The sequence below is a fragment of the Eucalyptus grandis genome, chromosome 6 (genome assembly GCF_016545825.1).
Source record: "Eucalyptus grandis isolate ANBG69807.140 chromosome 6, ASM1654582v1, whole genome shotgun sequence".
Lineage (NCBI taxonomy): Eukaryota > Viridiplantae > Streptophyta > Magnoliopsida > Myrtales > Myrtaceae > Eucalyptus > Eucalyptus grandis.
The window spans coordinates 9,408,441-9,418,349 of record NC_052617.1 but is presented as its reverse complement, the minus strand read 5'-3'; the positions used below and the strand labels follow the sequence as shown (position 1 = coordinate 9,418,349).

The window sequence follows — 9,909 nt, the reverse complement described above, 5'->3', positions numbered from 1 at the left end:
AGAGCAAAAATCAATTTTTTTTTCCCGAAAATATATTTGGAACTGAATTAAGAAGTAAAAAAAAAAGTTATTTCTTATTACCGTGAATAATTCCTAGAATCAATTCCAATTTTTTTTTCTTTTCTATTCTCTTTCCTTGGTGAGGCTCATTGAGCTGAGCCTTGCTGTGGCTGGGCAAGGCCGACCTCGTGCCGCTTGAGTGAGGTCGAGCTTCGCCAATGGCCTGCGACCGGCTATAGAGAAGGAGGAAGAATAAGAGAAAAAGAAAAATAAGAAAAATGTAATAAAAGTATTAAAAAATTAAGTATTTTACCAAACGCATTTCTATCATAAGAATACAAATTTTGGACAATTATTAAGTACATTCTTTTGTTAAAAAATTATCATCGGGAATAGAATTAGAAAAAAATCATTTTCGATTAAAAATTGTTCCAAAAATAGAATTATTATCAAACGCGTCCTTAATAACAGAATCAGCTCCTATGCCGATACTTGATGCTTGTGCCCATGCTTCGGCATCAAGTATAAAAATCGGTTTTCTGTATGCTCTTCGCTTGCGTGAGAAGTCAAAAATAGGTCAAGTCCCTCGCAAGCAAGGCCTGATAAGGTGGACCCTCTTGGCTGGTTCGACAGCTATGAAATTAAATTGATTCTACCGCTGAGAGCGAGCGGTTGACGACGTTTGACCTTGTAGAGTCATTTGATGGGGTAGGAGGGTGGGCGGTACTCGGTTTCCAGATTTGGATAGTACCGATGATCCTAAATAGGGCCGAGGAATGGGTGGATGTTGGGTGATTCGATATCCTAGACCGAAAGGTGGCGGAAGTCTACGGACGTGGGATGTACTCTGATCTCATTGGCGAAATCCTTGACTTTTGACGACGGGTACGGGCCGCCCCGAAAAGCCGGAAGAAAGAGTAGGCCGGTTCGGGCACTGACATCACGTGGAAAGGCCGCTCGACTTTACTAGGGCCGAAGCTGGCCAACCATTTCGATGTAGATGGAGGCAACATATTGGACCCGGCCTTCAGTTTCCGGCCAAGATCTGAGCTCGCCCGATGACCATCTCTCGTCATAAATGTCTCGGCCAGACGAAATTGCTGCCGTGATTTGTGGTCTACTGAACCAGTCGCGACTTGAGGGGGATCTGCAGAGCCAAGTTGCACATAGGAATTGGAATTGGATGTGCAAATGATCTGGTGAAGCCAAAGTCCGAATCAACTTGCCGAGTCAAATTGCTCGTGATTCGGATGAGAGCGGAATGGTAAAACGATGCCATTTCTGTAAAATTTTCTGAGATCTCTTTTTAACTGTTTAAGTTGTTGGATTAAGTGACGGTTCAATATACAGATAGTTTAACATTCCCCTTGTGCATGGACTGGACTTTAGCCTAAAGATTAAAGCATAAAAAATATAGGAAAGCGAATGAGGGATCTAAAATGAAAGGTAAAATGGTAACTTGAGTTGGAGATCTGGTGTGATTTAGTGATTAGCCACCGATCATTTCGCTTGCATGCGGTTATAAATCTGTTTGTGAAGAATGAGTGTATGAATATCTCTATTAACCATAGTTTTCATTTTGTCTTTTACGGGCTTACCTTATTGTGCTGATTTTTTAGATTCCCATAAATCATTTTATGTCTTACTTTGGTAATGAATAAAGATTTATTTGGACAAAAATATAAAGAGTCTTGAAACATTTCACGATTTCATAATTGTAATATCACCATTAATTGTCCGAAAAATCCAAATTGTTAGATGAACGAAGGTTTGAAGCACCTTGATTCCCACGAGAACCATAGTAGCTATGAACTTCTATTTTCTCCTTACCTTTCTCATTATAATTACTTTTGCCGAAACAAAATCTAGCTCTAGAACTTTAAAATTACAATCCACTAGTTTGGTAAATCTTAGAGATTGTTTGATTGGGATTTTAGAATTCATCTTTTTTATTCCCTCAAGATCGATATTCAGCACATATGATAACATTGTATTTGGATATGACATGATATATTTTATTTTTTCCAATTCGATCGTCCCAATATATAAGATAGCCAATAAATACTAATTTCCGGATCTTATTTAACAAATTGCAGTTGATCACGGATGGAGATTACTTATTATTTCACAAACCCCGTTTATTTATTGGGTAATTTTCACTTTACTCCCCGGATCCTCGCTAGCTTTCATGGTAAATCATGATTTAGTTTACCATCTTAAATTCTCATAATTTTTCCCATTAAACAATAAATATAAGTTCTTACACTTCTTTACCTTCCCGATTTACAGATCATTTCATTTATTAGCATCGTCAGGCTTTCTCTTCAAGACATGCAATATAAGTGATTTTTTTTTTTTTTTTTGGTCAGAGCAATATAAGTGATTCACTAGTTGAAATGCGATGGAGAGAAATTTTCAAATAGTAAATGATATTTCCTTCTATAAAAAGGATTTATTATATGGCGGTTGACATATCATGCCTGAGAATTGCGTGCAATACACGCTCCGACGAAAAAAATCCATGGTGTTCCACGATGATGAAAGGGGAGTTGAAGTACATAAATTTTGAATTTAGGGTTTGACGTGTAAGAGAGTGAGAGTTCGGAGGGTAATATCAAAGGATTTAAAATCAATAATTTCACGTATAACGGTAAAAGACAGTGAGATTTGAGGGGGCAAACTAAAAAAATTCTAAAGTCGGGGGCTTAACGTGGAAGACGACGAGAAAATCATGGGACAAAGTGAAATTTCCACTAAATCACGACTCGAGCCCTACAGCAATAGGATAGAACCATATAATAGAGGGCTCTGGCGACGAAGCGGCAATAACCGCTCTTTCCTTGCGCGCAGCGGTTTGCAGTGAAAAAAGCAGGCTCTCGAGAGCAAAAATGGCTCGACATTCTCTGCCGTCGAAGGTTGGATGATGCTTTCTTTGCCTTCCTTAAAGCTTGAAAAATCTGTCGATCGCTTGCATCCGCTGTCCGAAATTTTCAGTTCGTCACCTTGATCGAGAGGAGGTTCTGGTTTCCCCGCTCGGGAGGCGCGCCGTCGGTGCGAAACCGGGGGCTCGCGTTTTCGCTTGCATTCTAGGATTAGGGATTCGGTTGTTGCTGCGATTAGGGTTTCGAATGGTTCCGGAGGTTTGATCGGTGTTAGTTTCGTCTGATCGGAGGCGAAACGCGAGGAATTTGCCTTCCGTACTTCGAGTTTTGTCAACTTGAAAGCAATGCGTGAAGGCGGCGGTCGCGTCAGGTCCCGGACTCCTCCTCGCCGGAGGAGTGGTGGCCGCGGATTCTCGCCTCCTAGGCACCGACGGCGAATCTCGCCGCCAAGCCTCCGCAGGCGTTCGCGCGTGCGTTCTCCGGCACCGCGCCATGGGGAGTATTCTCTATCTCATCGGCGTCGTCGCGGTGATTATGAAGAAGAAAGGAAATCGCATTTGACATATGGCGCAAGTTATGGGGATTTCGCTTCAGCGCATGCTCAGAGAGACAGGTCGGAGGAGCGGTTGAACAGAGCCGGTGAGTCATCCCTGCCTTTTCGTGGCCGCCAGGATTATTCACCGCCTCGGCGCCAGGATGTCTCGCAGCACTTGCAGTCACAGACACATTCTCAGTTTGCGTCAGGCTCAGATTTCTGTCGTGCTCGTGAAGATCTGAGGAGGACAGGTGTAGTCTTTCCTGAAGAAAGACGTGCAAGTTTGCGTGAAGGAGGATTAGACGAGGCTAATGCATTAGGAAGTGGAGATAGGGGTGAGCACCTCAAAACAACTATGCGGTTGGATGAGGGTTCGTCATATGGAAATTCCACTCTGACAAAGTTTCAGTGGAATCATTTATTGGAAGAGGAGCAAGAAAGCTTCGGTATCAGTAGGGACACGGTTGTTCCACACATTAGGAGCAGGGGTGCTGATTACCTTACCAATGCTTATAGAACTGATAGTCAAATATTTTACCAGGGCAAGGAGGTTTTGGATAAGAGGATGGTTCACAAACCTGCTTTCCTTGATGATAATGTAAAGGCTAGGACTTTTCCAGGACATCTTGGTTTAAGTGTGAGACCGAGTGATAGATACCGGTACACTGATGGTAACCATGCAGAGCCATTGGCTAAATCGGGTTTGGATGACCCAATATCCAATGCTAAGCTTCCAGGAATAGAGTCATCTAGTGTAGGTGAGATAGGCAAGTCCAGCTTGAACGGTGATTCAGCTAATGCAATGTCGACTACTTGGACAAGAACATATTCAACTTTGCCCGTACAAGTTCCAGATGACAACACTCTACCTTCTCCTTATAAGAGTTTGACAAAAACATATTCTCCTTTGCCTGTACGTCTGGAACACGATAACACTCTACCTTCTTCTCATAAAAGTGGCCATCCATTGCCTCCAGAAGGATTTAGCTGGAGTCATGGGACTGGTAACCATGACTCATTTGCTGAAATGCCTCCTCTCCGGTCATCTACAGGGTCTGAATATCCTTTGAAGGACTTGTTATGCTATAACCGGACTCTATATGTTCCAGGGCAGGATCCTGTTAGAGTTAACAAGCACTTTGAAGGGCAAAGGAAGGAGAGGAGTGATGTAGACAATTTACCTGATAAATCGTTTTATGAAGAGATGGATAATATTAGAGAAACATATGGGCTGGATGATTCATCCAAAGCCAGTCTTATGTATCTTGTTGAGGATAAACAAGGCGGCTATGAAATACCTCAGGAGGATTGTTTAACAGAAAGCTGGAAGTTGGACCATCCTGATTATCCTACTGAAGCTTTATATATGAGAGGGCGTGAGGAATGCTTTGGTCCTGCAAGTAGTCATAGACAATATAGAAAAGAGACATATTTAGATAGCAAAAGCCTGCAATTGGGAGGAGACGATGCTTTTGGAAACAGTGACGATCTTTGGGTGTATAGAGATGGTTTGAAGAACATGCAGTTACCAGAACTTAATGATGGGTTGCACAAGAGAGACTGGAGCCCACAACATAGGTTTTTAGTTGAAGAGACGGGTGCTATAGGCCAGTCTGAAAGATCTCTTAAAAGGGAGGATAGTATGGATTTTGGAACGAGGAGTCATTACCTCGAAGGTGATTTTTACCGAAATCAGAATGCCAGCCAGAAGATCTGGGAACCTCATTATGGCAATGAAGACTGGAGTGATGAAGATAGTCACTTGTACGATAACTTCCAACCGCAGACAACCAAAAGGACATTTAAGGCAGATACTTATGAGAGTGGTGTTTGTGATGACTACTTGTCTTGTGAGCACCTCCCAGTACGTCTGCAAGGAAGACTGAGCAAGCCCATAAAGTTAAAATCTAGAGACATACATAAGAGGTTGGGGCCACCTCAAAAAACTTGGTCATCTATTCCTTGGACGAAAAGACATTTCCACAGGAGAAATCCTAATGATCATGAAAGTCACATTGTTGAAGGTGGCAATTGTATGGAAACACGAGTTGCTTTATCAGAGGATGAGGCGGCATATGCCAAGGCAGAGCCACCTGAGGACTCTAAAGAGTTTAAGCAGCTCGTGAACGATGCCTTTCTGAAGTATTTCAAGTTTCTTAATGAAACTTCAACCCAACGTAGAAAGTACACTGATCAGAGAGGATCTGGCCCGTTAAAATGTGGTGTTTGTGGCAGGTCTGTCATAAAATTTGAATCATGATCTGTTTACAAGTGGAGCAGTTTCTTTTCTCACTGTCCCATGCAAGTTGATTTATTTTCCACAGTAAATTTTTATAAAGCTACATATGAAATGAATTTAGTTGCAAACAGTTCTACTGGTCCTGCCCTCTGCTTTATGGTTACTTTTTTTGAAGTGTTGAGTGGTCTATGCTACCATTGCTGTCGGTTCGGATTAGCAAATCTGATGAACAAATAACTTAGGGTTATGTCATTCTGATTGTTCTTATTGGATATAATTGGATCTACATAAGTTGGTGCCGATGGAGTTCAGATTTGAAATAAACATGGTCAGTCTTTTCTGCACTGGCACCAATCCTATAGTATATGCAATATGTTGTTGGGCAGAGAATGGAGAAGGACTTTTTCTTATGACCTTCTAATTTCCTCCATTGTTGTTATAATCTGGTTTCCGGATTTATGATGGACTCTTGGAGGAAGAGAGTTCTGATGTTGGTTGAAAAATGACTAGGGCTGGTGGTTAGATTTTAAATGAAGGCAGCCATTTGGAGATAAGGGATATATTGGATATTTAGTTGGGCTGTCAATGGTGGGGTTTAGTACTGGTAGTTTGTGACTTCTTAGGGAAGAAGAGAAAATGTCTCTTGACCATGTTAAGGTTATGATAATAGATGCACCACTCATAATCTTTTGGCTTTAAGTGGGTGCTAGATGATAGCAGGCGGTGATTTTGATGATTTATCATTCCCCATTTCTAGTTTCACTAATATAGACCAAAAACTAAGTAAAGTGATCTTTGTATTTTCTAGGTAGCTCTATCTTACCATGTCCGTATCATGTTATCAAGAGGTGCTCAGAATAATGGATATGTTCATGCAAGAGCGATTTTCTTTCTATAATGCTGGTTGATTGCAAAGTACCTCTGTTGCGTCTCACTGTATTTGTCATATTTTGTCTAGTTTTGGTTTAATTGCCGCTTATGTCAATCTCCTTGTGGAGATAAGTTTGGAACGTCTTGTCAATATTTTATTGAATATGAGAGTCCTGGAATTGTTACCCCCCCCGCCCAAAAAATAAATAAATGTCTGTGCGCTGACTTGGTTATTTAGAACTGTGTGCCCAGCCTGATTTTGTTGTCACTAGTGTGTGTGTGATTTGAAAGGAGGAAAAAATGAATCACAAGATTTTTCGTATATGCACAAATTTTACAGTTCTTGTAGGTGCATGTGTGATCACAGCTTTGCTTCTTTTTCTTCTTTCTTTGCATCTCAGAAGCCTATTTAGCCAGGGTGCTGCTCTTTTTGGTGTTCAATTTGTTTGTTTTTGGAAGAGAATAATTTCCTCAATTGAAATTTTTTACTTTATAGTGGTTTACTTATGTAAAATTGTTTATGCTGGGTTTCTTATTCATTCCCCCTTGGCTGCATGTTTTTGTCAGCAACTCAAAGGAGTTTGGCAACACAGTAGCTTTGGTCATGCATGCAGTCATGTCCAAAAATGTTGGCTGTCGCGTGGAGCACCTGGGATTTCACAAAGCACTGTGTGTGCTGCTGGGATGGGATAGTGCACCAGCAACTAATGGTCCCTGGGCCTGGAAAATGCTTCCTCCTTCTCAAGCCTCTTCCTTGCGAGAGGACCTCATCATATGGCCGCCAGTAGTTGTCATTCACAACAGTTCCATAGCAAATGCTTCTTCAGGAGATAGGGTGATCATCAGCATCGAAGATCTGCAGACTGTTCTGCCAGGTAAAATTTTTTGACTGTGTTTCTATTATTGAGTGAGCTTGGTTAGTGGAGACTGTGCCCTTTCCAGTGGAAATGCTTTTTCCTCTGGGTTCCATCTCCCTTTTGAATTTTTTGTTGGCTTGTTTGGCTTTGTAAATGTGTTGGGAAGGTTCTCCAGCAGTGATGCATTAGATTTAGCAATCTATGATGAAGTTGTTGCCCGTGTGGTGGTTTCCTTGTTTGATATTACGTTTGTTTTATTTCATTGCTAATATGATCATACTTGTTATCCATTTTATTCTCCTCTTTATCGTAATTTCAGTTTAGTTCTGATTTCTAGAGAACCCCTACCTTCCCCGATCCATTCGATACATGCAAATTCTTATCCCTTTGTAGTTAACTTTTTAATTTGTGATCAAGAGATGGGATTTGCTGTTGCAATAAAGAAGGTCTCTCGGGGAAAGCCTGCAAATCAGAGTATCATGGTGGTATGTTACCAACCCACCTTGTCAGGTCTGCTGGAAGCTGAAAGGCTTCACCAGTATTTTGCTGAGATCAAGCATGGCAGAGCTGAGTTGGAGCAAAGGAGCTGTCCTAGCAGCAGGGGAAGCAGCCAAAGAACAGGATCGAGTGTAGCAAATAAAGTGGCCAGCATTCTATACGGCTACTTTGGAATTGCAGAGGACCTTGATAAGCTGGAGTTTGAGACCAAGAAGAGGAGCGTTGTCCGGAGCAAGAGGGAGATGCAGCACTTCGTTGATGCTGCACTCGAAAATCGATGATCGCATCATGTGGCTCTGTAAATTTTCTTGTCCTTTTGGTTGACCTGGTCACGTGCATCTGATTGTATTTATACATGTCGGCGAGTAGATAACATCTGTCTTCTGGCTTCTCTAGTCCGGCTATAGGATCATCGCAGACCCAACTCCTTTGAATGGAAAGAAGAGCGTCCCTTTTTTTTTAAAAAGAAATGCGCTGCTTGCTTATATCTTTAACTGCCTTAAACTAGATTTTGTGCTAATGATACAGCAATAGCCATCCGCACTTGAATTGAGCCACAAAACGTTTTCGTTAGGATTAGCCTGTAATTTATCGCACATAAAAGAAGTGGCATTAGAGACTGAATATGAATTATAGCTCTAGGAATAAACTGCTTCAAGCCGATCTACGATCTCAAAGGAATTCTAATGCCATTTTGGGGAGCACTGGCATTGGGACATTGTTTCCAAGGTCCGGTGGCTGGTGAATATATTTGGTTGTTAAATTTGAACTTCATTTTCTCTGATATGGCATGCGTTAAGTCTTACCAGCATGATTGTCACCAATTTCCTACATTATACACATCGGATATTCATGTGGAAATTAGGGAAACTCATAAAGTGGAATTTCAATTATTTGATGGCGGAATAGTTTGCTTTCTGCATCTTCCAGTGCAGAACATCTTTGTCAGGCCTTGCGGTGCCCAGCTCGGCTTTCTTTCAACAACTGGATTGATCATACAGACATTACAAAAACTCCTCTTACAGCATTCGGAAATAGAGCTATAGCATGTCCTTCTTCCCGATCCCGTGGGCCATGTTATAGATGCCCCGTCCCTGCAACTCCACCCAAAAGTACGTCAAAAACTTAATCCAAAGGGCGGTAATTGAATTTAACGACCGACGACGAGCGAGAGAGGAGAGAGACTTAACGGTCATGTACATGGCGGTGGCGGCCAGAGCAAGAGGGATGGCAACGGAGGTGATCTTGTCGTACGGTCCCTTCAGGTACGTGGGCTTGTTGATGGTTTGGAAATACTTCTGCTTCTCTATGAGCTTCTCCCTCGGCCTAAACGGTGGCTCCGGCTCCGACATCCTGCAATCCACGCGCAAAAAAACATGCCGCGAGGCATCATGTGAAAAAATTACCAACGCAAGTCGGCAGGAGGAACGACTCCCAAAAGCAAGTCGGGCTAGAGTTCATACAGATTGGTTCAGCAGGGAAACGAAGAAAGAAGAAGAAGCAGCCTGACACTTTGGATTGATGCTCTGAGCAGCGAGTAAAAGTTGACGAAGCGAGTGAAAGTTAAACGAAGCAGAGTTCTAGAGGCAACGAGAAGAGGATACAAGCATAATATATGCCAGAGAGCATGCGTGTAAAGTGGGAGAGAGCGTGGTGAGCTCGAGCATCTCCTGGATGCTTCTCGCCTTCTCCGGGGTTCCCGAGAGGTCAGGAAGACGAAAGCCTGAGGCTGAAAATGTTGTGTTTACGCGACTTTCAAATGGGCCACATCCTCGTGATGCCAAACCCTACTCGCCCTTTTTATTTCTCTTCTCCTTCTCTTGTCTAATTTTGGTCCAAATTCACTTAAGCTAGTCTGGTAAAAAACAAATAGTGCTAACTTAAGAAGAGACCAAACCATGTGCTCGTAGAAATGTGGAAATTCAAGTCATTTCGAGCTGAAAAGGTAGGCTGCTTCGAATGCGTTTGATTAAAAAAAAAGAAAACCTAAAAAGTTGCTAGGAAATACAATTAGGTTTTGTAATTCTA

The 9,909-nt window shown here is 42.1% G+C and overlaps 1 protein-coding gene and 1 long non-coding RNA gene across 3 annotated transcripts; one reads left to right on the top strand and one right to left on the bottom strand.

Moving 5' to 3' along the window:
• The first annotated feature begins 2,817 nt into the window (after nucleotides 1–2,817).
• On the top strand, nucleotides 2,818–8,351 carry LOC104434006. Of its 2 annotated transcripts, none has more exons than XM_039315333.1 (3): nucleotides 2,818–5,652; nucleotides 7,094–7,401; nucleotides 7,777–8,351. In XM_039315333.1, exons 1-3 carry the CDS (start codon nucleotides 3,227–3,229, stop codon nucleotides 8,160–8,162), a joined length of 3,120 nt encoding a protein of 1,039 aa, XP_039171267.1. In that variant the 5' UTR covers nucleotides 2,818–3,226; the 3' UTR covers nucleotides 8,163–8,351. The 2 variants fall into 2 exon arrangements, with proteins under 2 accessions (XP_039171267.1, XP_010045249.2); XM_010046947.3 differs by having other exon boundaries at nucleotides 2,819–5,652; nucleotides 7,801–8,351.
• Nucleotides 8,352–8,742: 391 nt separating this feature from the next.
• On the bottom strand, nucleotides 8,743–9,575 carry LOC104434008. The gene is made up of 3 exons (XR_723595.3): nucleotides 9,345–9,575; nucleotides 9,072–9,234; nucleotides 8,743–8,975 (listed from the first exon to the last, which is right to left on the bottom strand). It is a non-coding gene; the product is annotated as an uncharacterized LOC104434008 (long non-coding RNA).
• Between the last annotated feature and the right edge of the window lie 334 nt (nucleotides 9,576–9,909).